Genomic DNA, 12,801 nt, shown 5'->3' with positions numbered 1-12,801 from the left:
ACATAACACTGTCCAGTGAAAATCAACTGAAGTTTGAGAGGAACACACCAGCTGGCTCTGCTTGCTACCTGCTTCATGCAGGTTTCTTGCTTAGCTTACTCCTCAACCCTGAAGCATGGTACCAACTATTTTAACATTCAGAAACTCTACATCTTACCCATGTTCCGTGTGGTTCTCACAATAAACAGCAATTATTTCCCTAAACAGCATTAACCGGTTGGGCGTTGCTATGGAGACGGAGTATGTTCCCTGTGAGGTACGAACCAAATTTTTATACATTATGCAGATATGCTTGAGGCATCAGAATGTCAAATCTTAGTTACAGGTTTTCTTCAAATTACTTTTACAGTAATTAAGTAACGGGCAGATAAACAGGATACCAGAAATCTTTAGGCATCTCAACTACTGCAGAATGTTCTAATTTGAAGAGCAAATAATTCTGTTAAGAATACACAGCCTTGGGCATGGCCTAAGCGTAAGGCAAACTAGTTATGCTGATGGTCCTGATATCACTGTGCTCCTAATACCACAGTACTGAGTACCTTAAAATATATGCCATAATGCAGTGGCTGCATTTCAGAATATAACATTACAATTTTGCTTGAAACCTCAATGATCATCATACCCGCAATAGCGTCGAATCGTGAACTGCATCCTGAGATTCACTGTCTCCACACCAGTTTTCCAGTCTCGTTAAGGTAAACTTTTCCTGTGGCTACCAGTTTAAGAGCTTTAGGAAACACCTTGTGTTCAGCTTGTTTAACACGTTCCTCAAGAGTTTCCTCAGTATCTCCCAACTCAATTTGTACTGATTCCTGTACCAGGATGGCCCCAGAATCAATATCCTCCTGTAAATGTATAAACAAACAATTGTTACTTGCAAAAGGGACCCCCAGACATAGAATGGTGCAAGTGGGACAGGAACATATGTACCTCTACAAAATGTGCTGTACAGCCAGTAATTCTGACGCCAGCTTCCAGTGCTTGTCGGTGAGCGTGAGTGCCTTTGAACAAAGGCAGCAGAGCTGGATGGATGTTAATAAGACGACCTCGCCACAACCTCACAAAATCACCAGTCAAAATCCTCATGAAACCAGCCAAACACACTATTTCTATGCCCGCTGCCATCAATTCAGAATGCATGGCCATATCAAATTCAAGCCGTGATTTATATGCTGTATGGGGTATAACCTGTCGGGAGAATAAAAGAATATCACAAGTTTGGAAAATATGTAACAATGACTTGGTTAATCAGGTGTAATACACGCTTCACAGTTCATTGTCATTTTTTCAGACACTTCTGATACTGTAACACAACCATCCACACATTCCTTTGGCTTCAGTCAGCAACTGCTAGCTCTCTCATCGAATGCTCTTATTGTTCCCACAGTACTTCATTGTTCCTGAGTCCTGACTATTAGGCTGAAATGTTCTTGCCACCATCTTATGCTCAAGGTAGAAAATAAATAAATAAATACATAGGGCACAAATGATTGGTAACTGTCCACAATTGTGTAAACTTAAAAGAAGACTGCTTTCCTGACTTTCTTCATGAAAAGTTCAACGAACATTATAGTACACAAAAGTACCATTTTATCTGCTGCCCTACATGAGCGTGAAACTTGGTCTCTCTCCAAAAGTGCAAAACAAAATCGGAGTCCCTGAGAATATCTGGACCTCAGGATGGAGGGAACTGACGGAGGAATGGAGAAAATCACACAACGATAAGCTGCAGAGCTCAATAATTGGTACTGTTCACCAAATATCAGGACCATTACTCAAGGGGGATCATGTGGAGTGGACATGTGGTACCACGAGTAGACAAGAAAGCTTTAGTATAAAAAACTAGAGGGAAGAGACCACAGGTGAAGACAATATTAAAATGGATCTTAAAGAATAGGATTGAAGTTGATTCACTGGCAGGCTTTTGTGAACATGGTACTGAACATACTGACCACATAGGTGACAGCTTCTGAAAGACTCCATCCTCTCGAGTTACTGCAGCTGCCACCAATATTTCGTATCGCATTTACCTTTGTTGGAATGTTTGCCTTCTGTGCCCTTGTGAGTCCCAATACTTTAGGCCTATTGGAAATCACTAGCACAATCTCTGCACCTGTTCCCCTGCTTGGATCCAACGTAGCATCAATGAGAGACTGCAACATCACAAGTCATGCTATCAAGAGTGTTACCTTACAAGACAAGAAGCAGCAGCAATGTCTTCTGCATGTGTTTAAAATAACAAAACATGCAGAAATGTAAAAATGTGTAACACTCAAACTTCCCATAAATTGAACTCTATACAGCCATAAAGCTTGTTCATTCAGGAAATTGCTAGAACATCTGCATCATGAGGCAATAAATTTGTCAGGAAAAAAGAAAATTTGAAACCTTTAAGCAAAAGAATACCAAAAAAGGAAGAAGAAGAAAAAAACCTCGGATTCATCTGAACTCATGTGTGCTCCAGAGATTTATAAGCCTCAAAAAACTTTCTTGGGTAGGAGAATAAACTGGCATCAATGTTTTATAGCTGAAATTCATGCAGGAGTTTTGAACACCTACCCACACAGAAAAGAACAAACTTAATTATGAAGACAAAGATATGGGTACCAGAAACTGTGAAAATAAGCCATCACTAATAAAATAAGTTCTGAAGGCTCTAATTCAAGCAGCACTGACTGTAAATAGTGAAAGATACCTGCAGATTTGTACCAGTGCCAGAAATAAGCACACCAACTCGCTTTCTATTCTGGGTGTGCGCCTTCATGACCAAGTTCACATATGGTCTCATTAGTGCCTCCATGGCCGAGACAAAGTTCATAACTTCAACCTGACTTGTGCCTGAAAGGGAAGCAGAACAAAAGACTGTCTGCGCAGAACCGAACATATTCACAAACAGGGTTAAACTACAAAATATAAGTTATCAGTTTATTCTTTATGCATACTGTCCTTACTATGCATATTTTTGACAATCTGCGAGACTGGGACAGTCCTTCACATCTGTCCGCAAGTTTGAACTTGAGAGACGATGTATGGATTTTGACAAATCTGATATGCTTGTTATGCCACCGGACATCACCCCAATTTGTACTTTGAGATTTCCTACTATCAGCAAAGAATGGTGGAGATGGTGGTGCTTGACACCCCACCCCCTCTGCCCACTGCTGTGTTCCCCATTCAGCCAATGCAAAAACATTTTTACATTTGATTCTCGACTTATGGAAAGGTTATGTTCCAAAACCCCATTCTTAAGACAGGCAATGCTGCTGCTCGGTGTACTCAGGAGTCTTGAAACATTCCTTTCCCCCCCTCCAGTCACATTAGATAGCCTGAATTCACTGTTTGTATATTCTCAACACTTTCACTATTGCACCATGAAAATTTGATTATTGCATATGGGAAACAAGTTCTTAAGCCATACATATATAAGGGCCAAGGATTGGATGTGTCAATGAATAGGGCGATTTGGCAGCAGTGTTTCTTCCTGGATTGGAGTGGGGAGGATGCCACTACTGCCACCCAGCAGCCTACTTCAAAGCGTTTTAGTTGCAATGGAGCCGTGGACTGGAGCACAACATGCTTTTGCTGTGAAAGCATTTTACAAAAATTGAGACAGTTTCATGATCACTCAGCGTAAGTTTCGAAGAGAATTTAGTATTCATCGCAATCGTGCTGTTCCATCTGCCCATGCCATCAAGACTACGTGCCACACCGCACGAGCTTCCATGGCAGTTGTGAATAACCTGTTTCCTAACCATGTTATCTCCAGATATGGGGACATCACATGGCCCGCCAGGTCACATGATCTTTGCACATGTAATTTTTTTCTCTGAGGGTATTTGAAATCTCAAGTTTTCAAAGCTCCAGCACCCCACACAGTTCAGAATTTGAACAAATTCCCATAGATATGCTGCAAAGAGTAATGAGTGCCTTTAGGAAGAGACTTACCGAGTGCCTACAGCGGAATCGTGGTCATCTGTCGGATGTTATTTTTGGGAAATAGACTCCTGTTTTCAATGAGCTAATAGAGAAAAACAAAATGCTTTTATGTTTACAATGAATTCATATGTGTTAAAACCAAATAAATGCAATAGTTTACTGTTCATAACATTTCTAAAATCGCCCAATTCATTGACGCACCCTGAATATTTGCCTCTAGGGAAGGTTATTGCTATCTGCAGTTGTGTGAACAGACTGGCTTGATGAGTGAAGTTAAACGTGTGGTATATTGGAGGGAGGTGGGGTGGATTATGTCAATCCATGGGTGTCTCTTACACAGCCTCAGTGCAGTTATGGAATCGCTTATGCTAGCATGTACACACAGACAGAGATTAAATACTCTGTCCATGATCACTTCACAAGATGTACACTTAAATGATGTACCACTATATTTGTTCTCGGATGTTGCTATGAGAAAAGAAAAGAAAAAAATGCAGACTCAATTAAGCACCATCCTAACTGTAAAAGTGAGCTGTTAACACACCCAGTTACAATGAGTTTCATAGCTATCTGCCTCACCTTCACTCCGTGCTTCCACAGTTCCGACAGTATATGGTACTTCACATGTAATTAACTTAAGTACATGTTCTACATCCAAGGCACTCACAATAATGGCAGCTCCAATGCCACAGTTGAATGTTCGAAGCAGTTCAGATGCACTTATGCCACCTACATGAAGGAAGGAATAAGACATTACCAACATGCTGTATGGTATCTTCCACTGTTCTTCCATTTCGGTCCCTGGTTCAACAGGTCTACTGCCATATTTACTGAAATTTCATGCATACATATCACTGAGAATTTGCGGGTCAATAAATGAGGTTTCTGTATCATCACATGAGGCATCTCTGAGATGGCTAAGTTAACAAGAACTCTCTCATCTACATGGCCTCTCCTGACTTATTATTGCAGATTTCCTTAAATATGGGGGGGGGGAGGGTGGACAAAAAAAAACATACAAACTCCATGGCTTTAATCTGCAAGTGAACTATACCGATCAAGCGACCACTGCTTGTCAGCAGAGTTAGTGTCAAACTTTAGCGGATAGAGGGTGTCACGTGGTCAGCACAACGAATCCCCACAACCATTAATTTTGGTTTTCTAGACTGGTAAATATGGAAATGAAGACAAATTGAATTAATACATATTAACCCTTACTTTATACTATGAAAATGGTTTCAGAACACTTAGAGATGCCATTTTTACTATCCCTATTGCACACTGCTACATGCAGCAATTTCCAAATTTGACAGATGGCAGGCACACTCTCAGTAGCTTTGACTTGAGTTTATGCTGTTCAAGATAGACAATATATACACTCAGGCACTCATAGAGTTTGCCTACGAGAAATATGTTTTAAAGCTGCACGCCACAATGATACGGGACCACCAAAGTGCCCACAACATTATGAGTCAGCAGCGTGAAGCTTAACGTACAGTTGGAATCATGGAGTATAACACATGATCAGGAAGCATAACAAGATACAACAGTAAAGCAAAAGTCTGTTATAATTATAACTTATGATGCCAGAAGATAGTAACATTCATTACTTAACAGAGGAAAGCAAGATATAAGTAGCGACTACGTCCATAATTACATACTTCATCTAACATTGTTACCATTAAATCAGTGTTGGGTTTCACATGTAGACCAGCTGGGAAAACATGAAATGTGGACAGAGTTCTGGTGAAGAAACATCTCTGATAGTGCCCACTTAGATTACCGTCAAGGGAGAACAGGGAGGCTGGTGTAACAAGCTCCTGCCGCCAGATATGGTCCGTGTGGCCTCTGTCAGCACAGGCAAGGGCACAGAATCCGTACCTGGGGTGCACTGTGCTCACACCACACATCCAGCTAGTTTGGGAAATAGTCTGTTTGTGATGATACTCAAAAATATGCAAGAAGCATACGAGGTATATATGCCTAGCCCAGGCAGAACACAAATCTGAAATGGGCCACAACATCGATATCAGCAACACCACCATACTGAATAAAGTGTCACGCTCAACAGACTGCTAAATAAAAGAGGCCACTGAAATCAGGATCCACTCCAGAAACTTCAACAGGGACAGGGGAGTCAGTGACTAATATGATAAAGCAATGCCAAGACAAACAAACTTTTCGCTCATGTTCAGTTCCCATCACTAACTGCAGGATGGTATAGAGATGTAACGGTCTGAACCTCATGTCACATCAGACGGAGATTTAAACTTCAGTGATTTTTAATCAGCTCACACATATAATAGCTTGAGAAGATTTCAGCAACTTCAGCTGTCATGAAAGATTAAGATACTGTATAATAAATACATCACTGGAGTCAAGTTTTGTGGTTATGTCTGGTAATTCTGTCATACAGAAAATCTAAGATGCTGGACATTACGCAGAGAGATTATCACTTCTGCTAGCCTCTTTATAAAGCAGGAAGTATTTAGAGGAAAGTATTATGATTGGATATTATATCCCCCACCCCCTGCTGAACATATTTCTTCTGTATATTCTCTGTTCTCGGCAGCTTGGGGCGCTGTGTACATAGACATACCTGCTGCTGCCAACCATCCAAACACTGATGGTATGGGCCATTTTGTGGCATCAATTTGAACCTTGTATCCTTCCGGTAGGATTCGGGGAATGTTTTCTGTGAGCCCACCACCTGTGATGTGTGCCATTGCTTTCACTTTCCCACTCTGCAGTGCTGCCAACAAGCTTCTTACATATATCTTTGTTGGGGTCAGAAGTTCTTCACCTGTGGGTAACAACACTTTGAAAGGATACAGTATATGCTCAAAGATACACGTTATGAAAGGACTTGTGAATGATGTGCTAACATCCATTCTATTGAAATTAGTTATAACAGGAGAAAATGTAACTAACGTGAGAAAGGAAACAGCCTTATTTCAGATAAACTGAATAGTTAAGGCCATGATGAAGTCTTCCTTTGTAAAAAGCAAATATTTAATTCATATACTGCTATTCACTGCAGAAGGTCGCGGGTTCAAGTCCCGACGAGGTCATTGGATTTTTTCAATTTACCTAATCCTTCCAGCTGCACTATGGCCCTGGGGTTGACTCAGCCGCTAACAGAAATGAGTACCAGGAATCTTCCTGAGGGTAGAGGGCGTCCAGCATGTAAGGCAAACAACCTTACTGCCATCTGTGAGCCGATTGTCTTAAAAATGTGGGAACCTCTACGTCTCACAACCCTATGGGCCTCCACGGCCTATTACCGGGATACCTTTACTTACTTTTTACCACTATTCACTGTTCGTCATACGCACACAGAGTGGCAAGATGTCAAAATTGTATGGGCTTTCTAGATGAATAAATAATCAGTATTAAGGCTTCATTGTTCACTGTTATTACACACAAAGAAGTAGTATATGTAATGCTTCAAAGTTATACTGCAGTACAGCGCCACATAAATAGGGCAAACCCAGTTTCAGTGCACACTAAACTGAATCAAGAATGCAGAAAATTTAATGGGTACGTCACAAGGTTGTGAATGTGATTCAAAATGGACACATATGACGATTAACAACCCTTTGAGGCCTCAAGTTCATCTCATGAAATACTTTTTATACAGTCAGTTCCTACCTCACAGAAAACACACTACACCTACAAAGCCAAACTGATTAACACTGTTTCTTTTGAGAATTGTATGAAATTGTTTCCGTGGGAATACCAGATTCAACTGGAATGCTGTACAGCATTTATCCCCTTACATAAACTTGTATTACCTAAAGATTTTCCAGATTCGCTGAAAGGGGCTGGATCAGAATACTGAGCACCATATTTCTCCACAATCTTGCGAATGAGACTAAAGCCATTGCTATGAACACCGCTAGACGTCAGTGCAATGACAACATCTCCCGCTTGAATCTTCTCTGTGTTGGGAAGGAGCCTAGATCTCTCAACAGCACCCACAGCAAAACCTGCCAAGTCATAGTCGCCCACAGCATACATCCCAGGCATCTCGGCTGTCTCTCCACCTGGGGCCAACATAACATACACACATATGTACACCTTCGTGGCTTCAGTCCACAGTGCAGTTCCCAGAATTCCCAGCAGAGTTCCTTGCAGCTTAAACTGGACTTCATACTGTAGCTAAATATCACTGAAAATTACTATACTTTTTTAATATTACATGCAAGAATAACTTTTTGTGCTTAATATGAACAGGATAATGGATCCATTATGTAAAATTCTACATATATCACATATATTCCTCCACAATACACATGTTTATGTATATATTTCAAGTATGAGGGCCTGCAGATGCCATGTATATGCTGAAGTATGTCGCTCGCCATGCCGAAAGTGACGAGACAGCACACATTGCGTGAATGAATACTTTTATATATTTCTGAATCAACACTGAATTAGTGATTAGAAAGACCAAGCATGCAACTCCTTCAAGTTTACTACAAGCGCAGACTTGTAACTTGTGTGAGGGAAGATGGCAAGCAACTTGCGCTGCACTGTGACAAACTCTAGTCTGAGAAGAGACATAACTTTTTATTTGCTTTACTTTAAAGTAGAAAAAGAAGAACTGAATGATTACTGCAAGTACTGTCTTGCCACATGCACAACAAAGGTTATTTATCTTGCATTCTGAGTCCATTTACTGATGGCCTCAATTTCTCTTACTTCATAACACCAGATGGGAGAGGACTCTAAGTGTATCATGAAATGGAAATATGCAGTGGGATGAATTTAAGGTACTATCTCAACATCTGCTTCGAGGCACTGAAGAAAACCAAGACAAACCTCAGTCAGGACAACTGGGATGAGATTTGCAGCCAGGACCTCTCCAGTATGAAGCTGTGGTGTTACTGCAACTTCATCAACTTACCAATCAGAGCACAGCCTGCCTCCTGGCAACCTTCAACCACTCCAGCCACCACCTGGCTGGCAACATCCACATTCAGGATCCCACACGCCAAGTAGTCGAGGAAGAACAGTGGCTCTGCTCCGTGGGCCAAGATGTCATTGACACACATAGCCACCAAATCAATGCCCACTGTAGAGTGCAGTCCACAGGCCTGAGCAATCTGGAAATGTATTGTGACAAGCCAATTGCGGGGTCACAGGTTAAGCCACAAACTTAAACACCTGAGGATATGAGTGTGCTGCCTGTTTATGGCTGATGCACACCTCAGAGGATGTGATATATGAGAATGAAGCAATGGTTGAATGATCATCAAGAGAAAAGCAAAGAAATTTGGATGAAGTCCTGCATCAGTACCTCTTGAACTACCATGGATATCACATGAAGTCACCTGGAACTGAACCCAAGGCTCTATAGTGAGAAGCCAGCATGTAACTACAGCCACAGATAAATAACCAAGTAATATTCATGTACCAGTAATGTTCTCATGAAACACTGCTCTGCTTGCTTCGCTTGCTTTTGACCATGAAGATGGAGGGCAAAATGTTCCTCTAAACTGCCAGTAAACTTCTACCAGACTACATGGTATCACTCTCCGAAAGTTGCTCACCTTGAGTTTCGTGCCAACCCCGTCGGTGCCCGAAACGAGGAGAGGGTCCTTGTAGCCAGCAGCCTTCGTGTCAAACACACCTCCAAAGCCACCAATTGAACTGAGGACTCCATTACGGTTTGTCAGCTCTACTGTACGTTTAATTCTACTAACCAGAGTGCCTCCTGCTTCAATATCCACACCACTGGCCTTGTAGGACAACCGGCCTTCCTGAAGCAATGATCTGCAAAACGATACATAAGCACTGGATTTCTTTTCACACCGATACCTGGGTTGTGCTGCAGGGTACTCGTATGGTGACCTCACCTGACAATTCCTTTATGAGCTATGTCTGTCCTGTACTGGGCCCCATCAAAAACAATTTTTCCACAAGCTTTGGTTGCCTTTGCAGCCGCTAACATCAACTCGCTTGCTATGGTAACAACAACCAGTACTCTCCCACCATTTGTAACCAGATCTCCATTGGCCAATACACTTGTCCCGCTGTGGAACACCAGATGTTCAGGCCATCTTGAAATCACCTCATGACCTATTTAACATACAGAGAAGTAAGCCAGAAGTCTGGATACACATCAGCAGACGTCTATTTATGTTACTGCACACTGCACATGTCCATTCTTCAACCGGGATACAGGCACTCTCCTCGTCAATATCACAGTACACAGAAGGTGAAATTTCAAAGGAATGGCACTTAAATTGAGGAACTGAAGTTTACTCCTGTAAAAATGGGGGGGGGATGAAGCGAGAAAGGGAGAGACTGCAGACAAGGATTAAAATTGCATAAAAACTCTACTTCAGTGCGCACATCAATGCAAGAGCCATGTCTGTCATGCACAGCGGTAAGAGTATGAAGCAAATCAGATACTATCCATGGCTGTTCCCTGTTCATCTGACAGCAGGAAACAGGCGTGTTACAGTTCTGTATTAGATCTAATCTACACAAAGTGTTCGAGAGAAACAGATCTCAGTAACGTATCTCAAATCTCAAGATAGCAGTCAACATTATGGGCCACACTGCCTGTATGCTGTCAGTCACAATATTAGACTTTTACTTATACATTTTTAATTTATTTTCTGCATAACTGAAGCTTGGAGACACAACTTAGTCCATTCCTGAAACCACAGCACTTCATGTGGTTACTTTCTCCTGCCAACAGGGGGCACATAACCGGTGAAAAATAAACAGCATCAGGTGCTTTAACAAGCAACATTCAGGCTTTACAAAATAGCAAGTTGCAAACTTCATGTTTGTTACACAAAACATCGTTACTGATGGACAGCCAAGTCATTCCTGTACATATCAGACAGGAAACATTTTGTGTTGGGTAGTTGCTGAATTAGGTTTTTTAATCTTGATTGGAAAAGTTGAAGGAAATAGATCACTTGGAAGATCTATATATGTATGGGAGGATAATATTAAAATGTACCTTACAGAAATGACGTGCGACTATGTAGAATGGATTCAGGACAGGGACCAGTGATGAGGAATGTCTTGAGTACCTTTTCAAGGTGAACTCTGTTTCATGCTTTAATCAATGACAATATTAAAAAAATATTTTCTTAAAAATTTTAAATATGAATGGCCTATATTTACTGCGTTAAACTGAAAATCGCTAGGAGTATTGCTTTACCTGTTATGACATTGCCTTTAGATGATGACTCAGGATAGCCCCTGCTCGCTATCACCACACCAACAGCATAGGCACCTTGTCGCCACCGGAGCACTTCGTTGTCAAGTTCACCTTTACAGCATGCCTACAATACAGAATGTCAGTTTTCTACACAACAGCACGAGAAGAGAAATACTTTATGAACAAACCACAATATTTGGTTTAGAGTTAACCCTATGAAGGTAAAAGTTTCATCTTCACTATATACACAAATCCAGTCCCTACCTCACAGGAAATAAATTTCATCTCCAGAAGAGCGACAGATCAGTTAATGCTGTTTAGGGAAATAACTGTCATTTCCTGTGAGAATCATACAGAACATGCAAATACACTGTGTGGGCAGAATACATAATTTCTCAATACCAAGACATGTGGTACATACATTAACCACTGTGTTTCAAAGAACTAAAAGTCACTTTCACTTACAAAATACACAATTGATTCATCACCATTTTCTGACTTCTTGCAAGTTGCACTTTTGAATGAAGTCATCTGACGGTGCAGAAGACAATGCTCTGGTGGGCATATATGTCAGCACTATTTTATAACATAACCTTCTTGTTACATATCTTACCAACATGATTCTGTATAAGTTTGACTCCAGCAAGGCCAGTACGACCTCAGTCTCGGGATCTCCAAATCTGCAGTTGAATTCCAGGACTTTGGGGCCATCCTTTGTTAACATGAGACCAGCGTAGAGAACTCCTAGACATATCACAGCAAATATATAATGCGTTTTAGTTATGAGACATGAAATATGCTCAGTGTTTCCTGTGTGTTTATCTCCAGATTACAGTCTTTATTGCATTACAATATTTTCAAACAAAAAAAGTTAAAATGTTCCTTAATATAATTTCATTCAATGTATTATCAGTTCATTTCTTGTCCAGCAATCATCTTTTGACTTTAAACCATCATCTGTAATTTCGCCACAAAGCAGAATTAGGCAGATAAGCCTCTGTTAAGTTCATAATACAAACATTCCAAAAATTTAAAAAATAATAAAAAAAATCCAGCCCTTTTGGAATCAACCCCAAGCACATGGATATATATATATATATTGTGTTCATTCATCCACCCCTCAATATATTTGTTTTCAGCTATATTTCTTTTTTTTTCATATCAATGCTGAATACACTTGTGTTATGTGTTCTGTGAAGATTTGAAGATCTGTGTATGTTCAAAGAATATGCAGGCAGAGGGAATAAAAAGAAAAATACTAATAGTTACTATAGGATTCTGACGATGGTGTATAACACACAGAGATATTGGGTTTTTGGACTTTATCCATTGTCCTGGTTTTTAAGATAACTAAGAAAAACACGACGTTTTGGAAACCTGAGGACAGAAACAGATCCAGAGTCCGACTTTTTCTTAGTTATCTTAAAAACCAGGATGATGGATAAAGTCCGAAAACCCAATATCTCTGTGAGAAAAATACTAAAATTTCAAGCACTTGTAAACAAAAAACCCAGTCTGGAGGATATGTCACCACTAGAAACATGTGGGAGTGAAAGGGTTGCGAGCTACCCTTCACTGTGATTTATGACCCATTAGACAATTTAACAGAAGAAACAGAATACACAGAGGAAGAAAAGAAGGGACATGAGGCCACATGAAGGCTTGCTTCTCACTTG

The 12,801-nt window shown here is 40.7% G+C and overlaps 1 protein-coding gene across 4 annotated transcripts in view; it reads right to left on the bottom strand.

The window, feature by feature from the left end:
• Positions 1-205: 205 nt before the first annotated feature.
• LOC111862131 (trifunctional purine biosynthetic protein adenosine-3) overlaps positions 206-12,801 on the bottom strand; it is a 22,206-nt gene continuing 9,610 nt past the window's right edge. For all 4 annotated transcript variants that reach the window (XM_023847285.2, XM_023847287.2, XM_023847286.2 and 1 more), the window contains 12 exons: positions 11,739-11,869; positions 11,126-11,249; positions 9,801-10,023; positions 9,495-9,717; positions 8,849-9,047; positions 7,734-7,985; positions 6,539-6,742; positions 4,519-4,668; positions 2,699-2,841; positions 2,034-2,156; positions 934-1,191; positions 206-848 (listed from right to left, as the gene is read on the bottom strand). In XM_023847285.2, coding sequence (XP_023703053.1) covers positions 663-848; positions 934-1,191; positions 2,034-2,156; positions 2,699-2,841; positions 4,519-4,668; positions 6,539-6,742; positions 7,734-7,985; positions 8,849-9,047; positions 9,495-9,717; positions 9,801-10,023; positions 11,126-11,249; positions 11,739-11,869 — 2,216 coding nt within the window. In that variant the 3' untranslated portion in view covers positions 206-662. The remainder of the gene's footprint in view (positions 849-933; positions 1,192-2,033; positions 2,157-2,698; positions 2,842-4,518; positions 4,669-6,538; positions 6,743-7,733; positions 7,986-8,848; positions 9,048-9,494; positions 9,718-9,800; positions 10,024-11,125; positions 11,250-11,738; positions 11,870-12,801) is intronic.

Source organism: Cryptotermes secundus, unplaced genomic scaffold (assembly GCF_002891405.2).
Source record: "Cryptotermes secundus unplaced genomic scaffold, Csec_1.0 scaffold770, whole genome shotgun sequence".
Lineage (NCBI taxonomy): Eukaryota > Metazoa > Arthropoda > Insecta > Blattodea > Kalotermitidae > Cryptotermes > Cryptotermes secundus.
The sequence above is the reverse complement of the archived record's forward strand: the minus strand, read 5'-3'. Positions and strand labels throughout refer to the sequence as shown.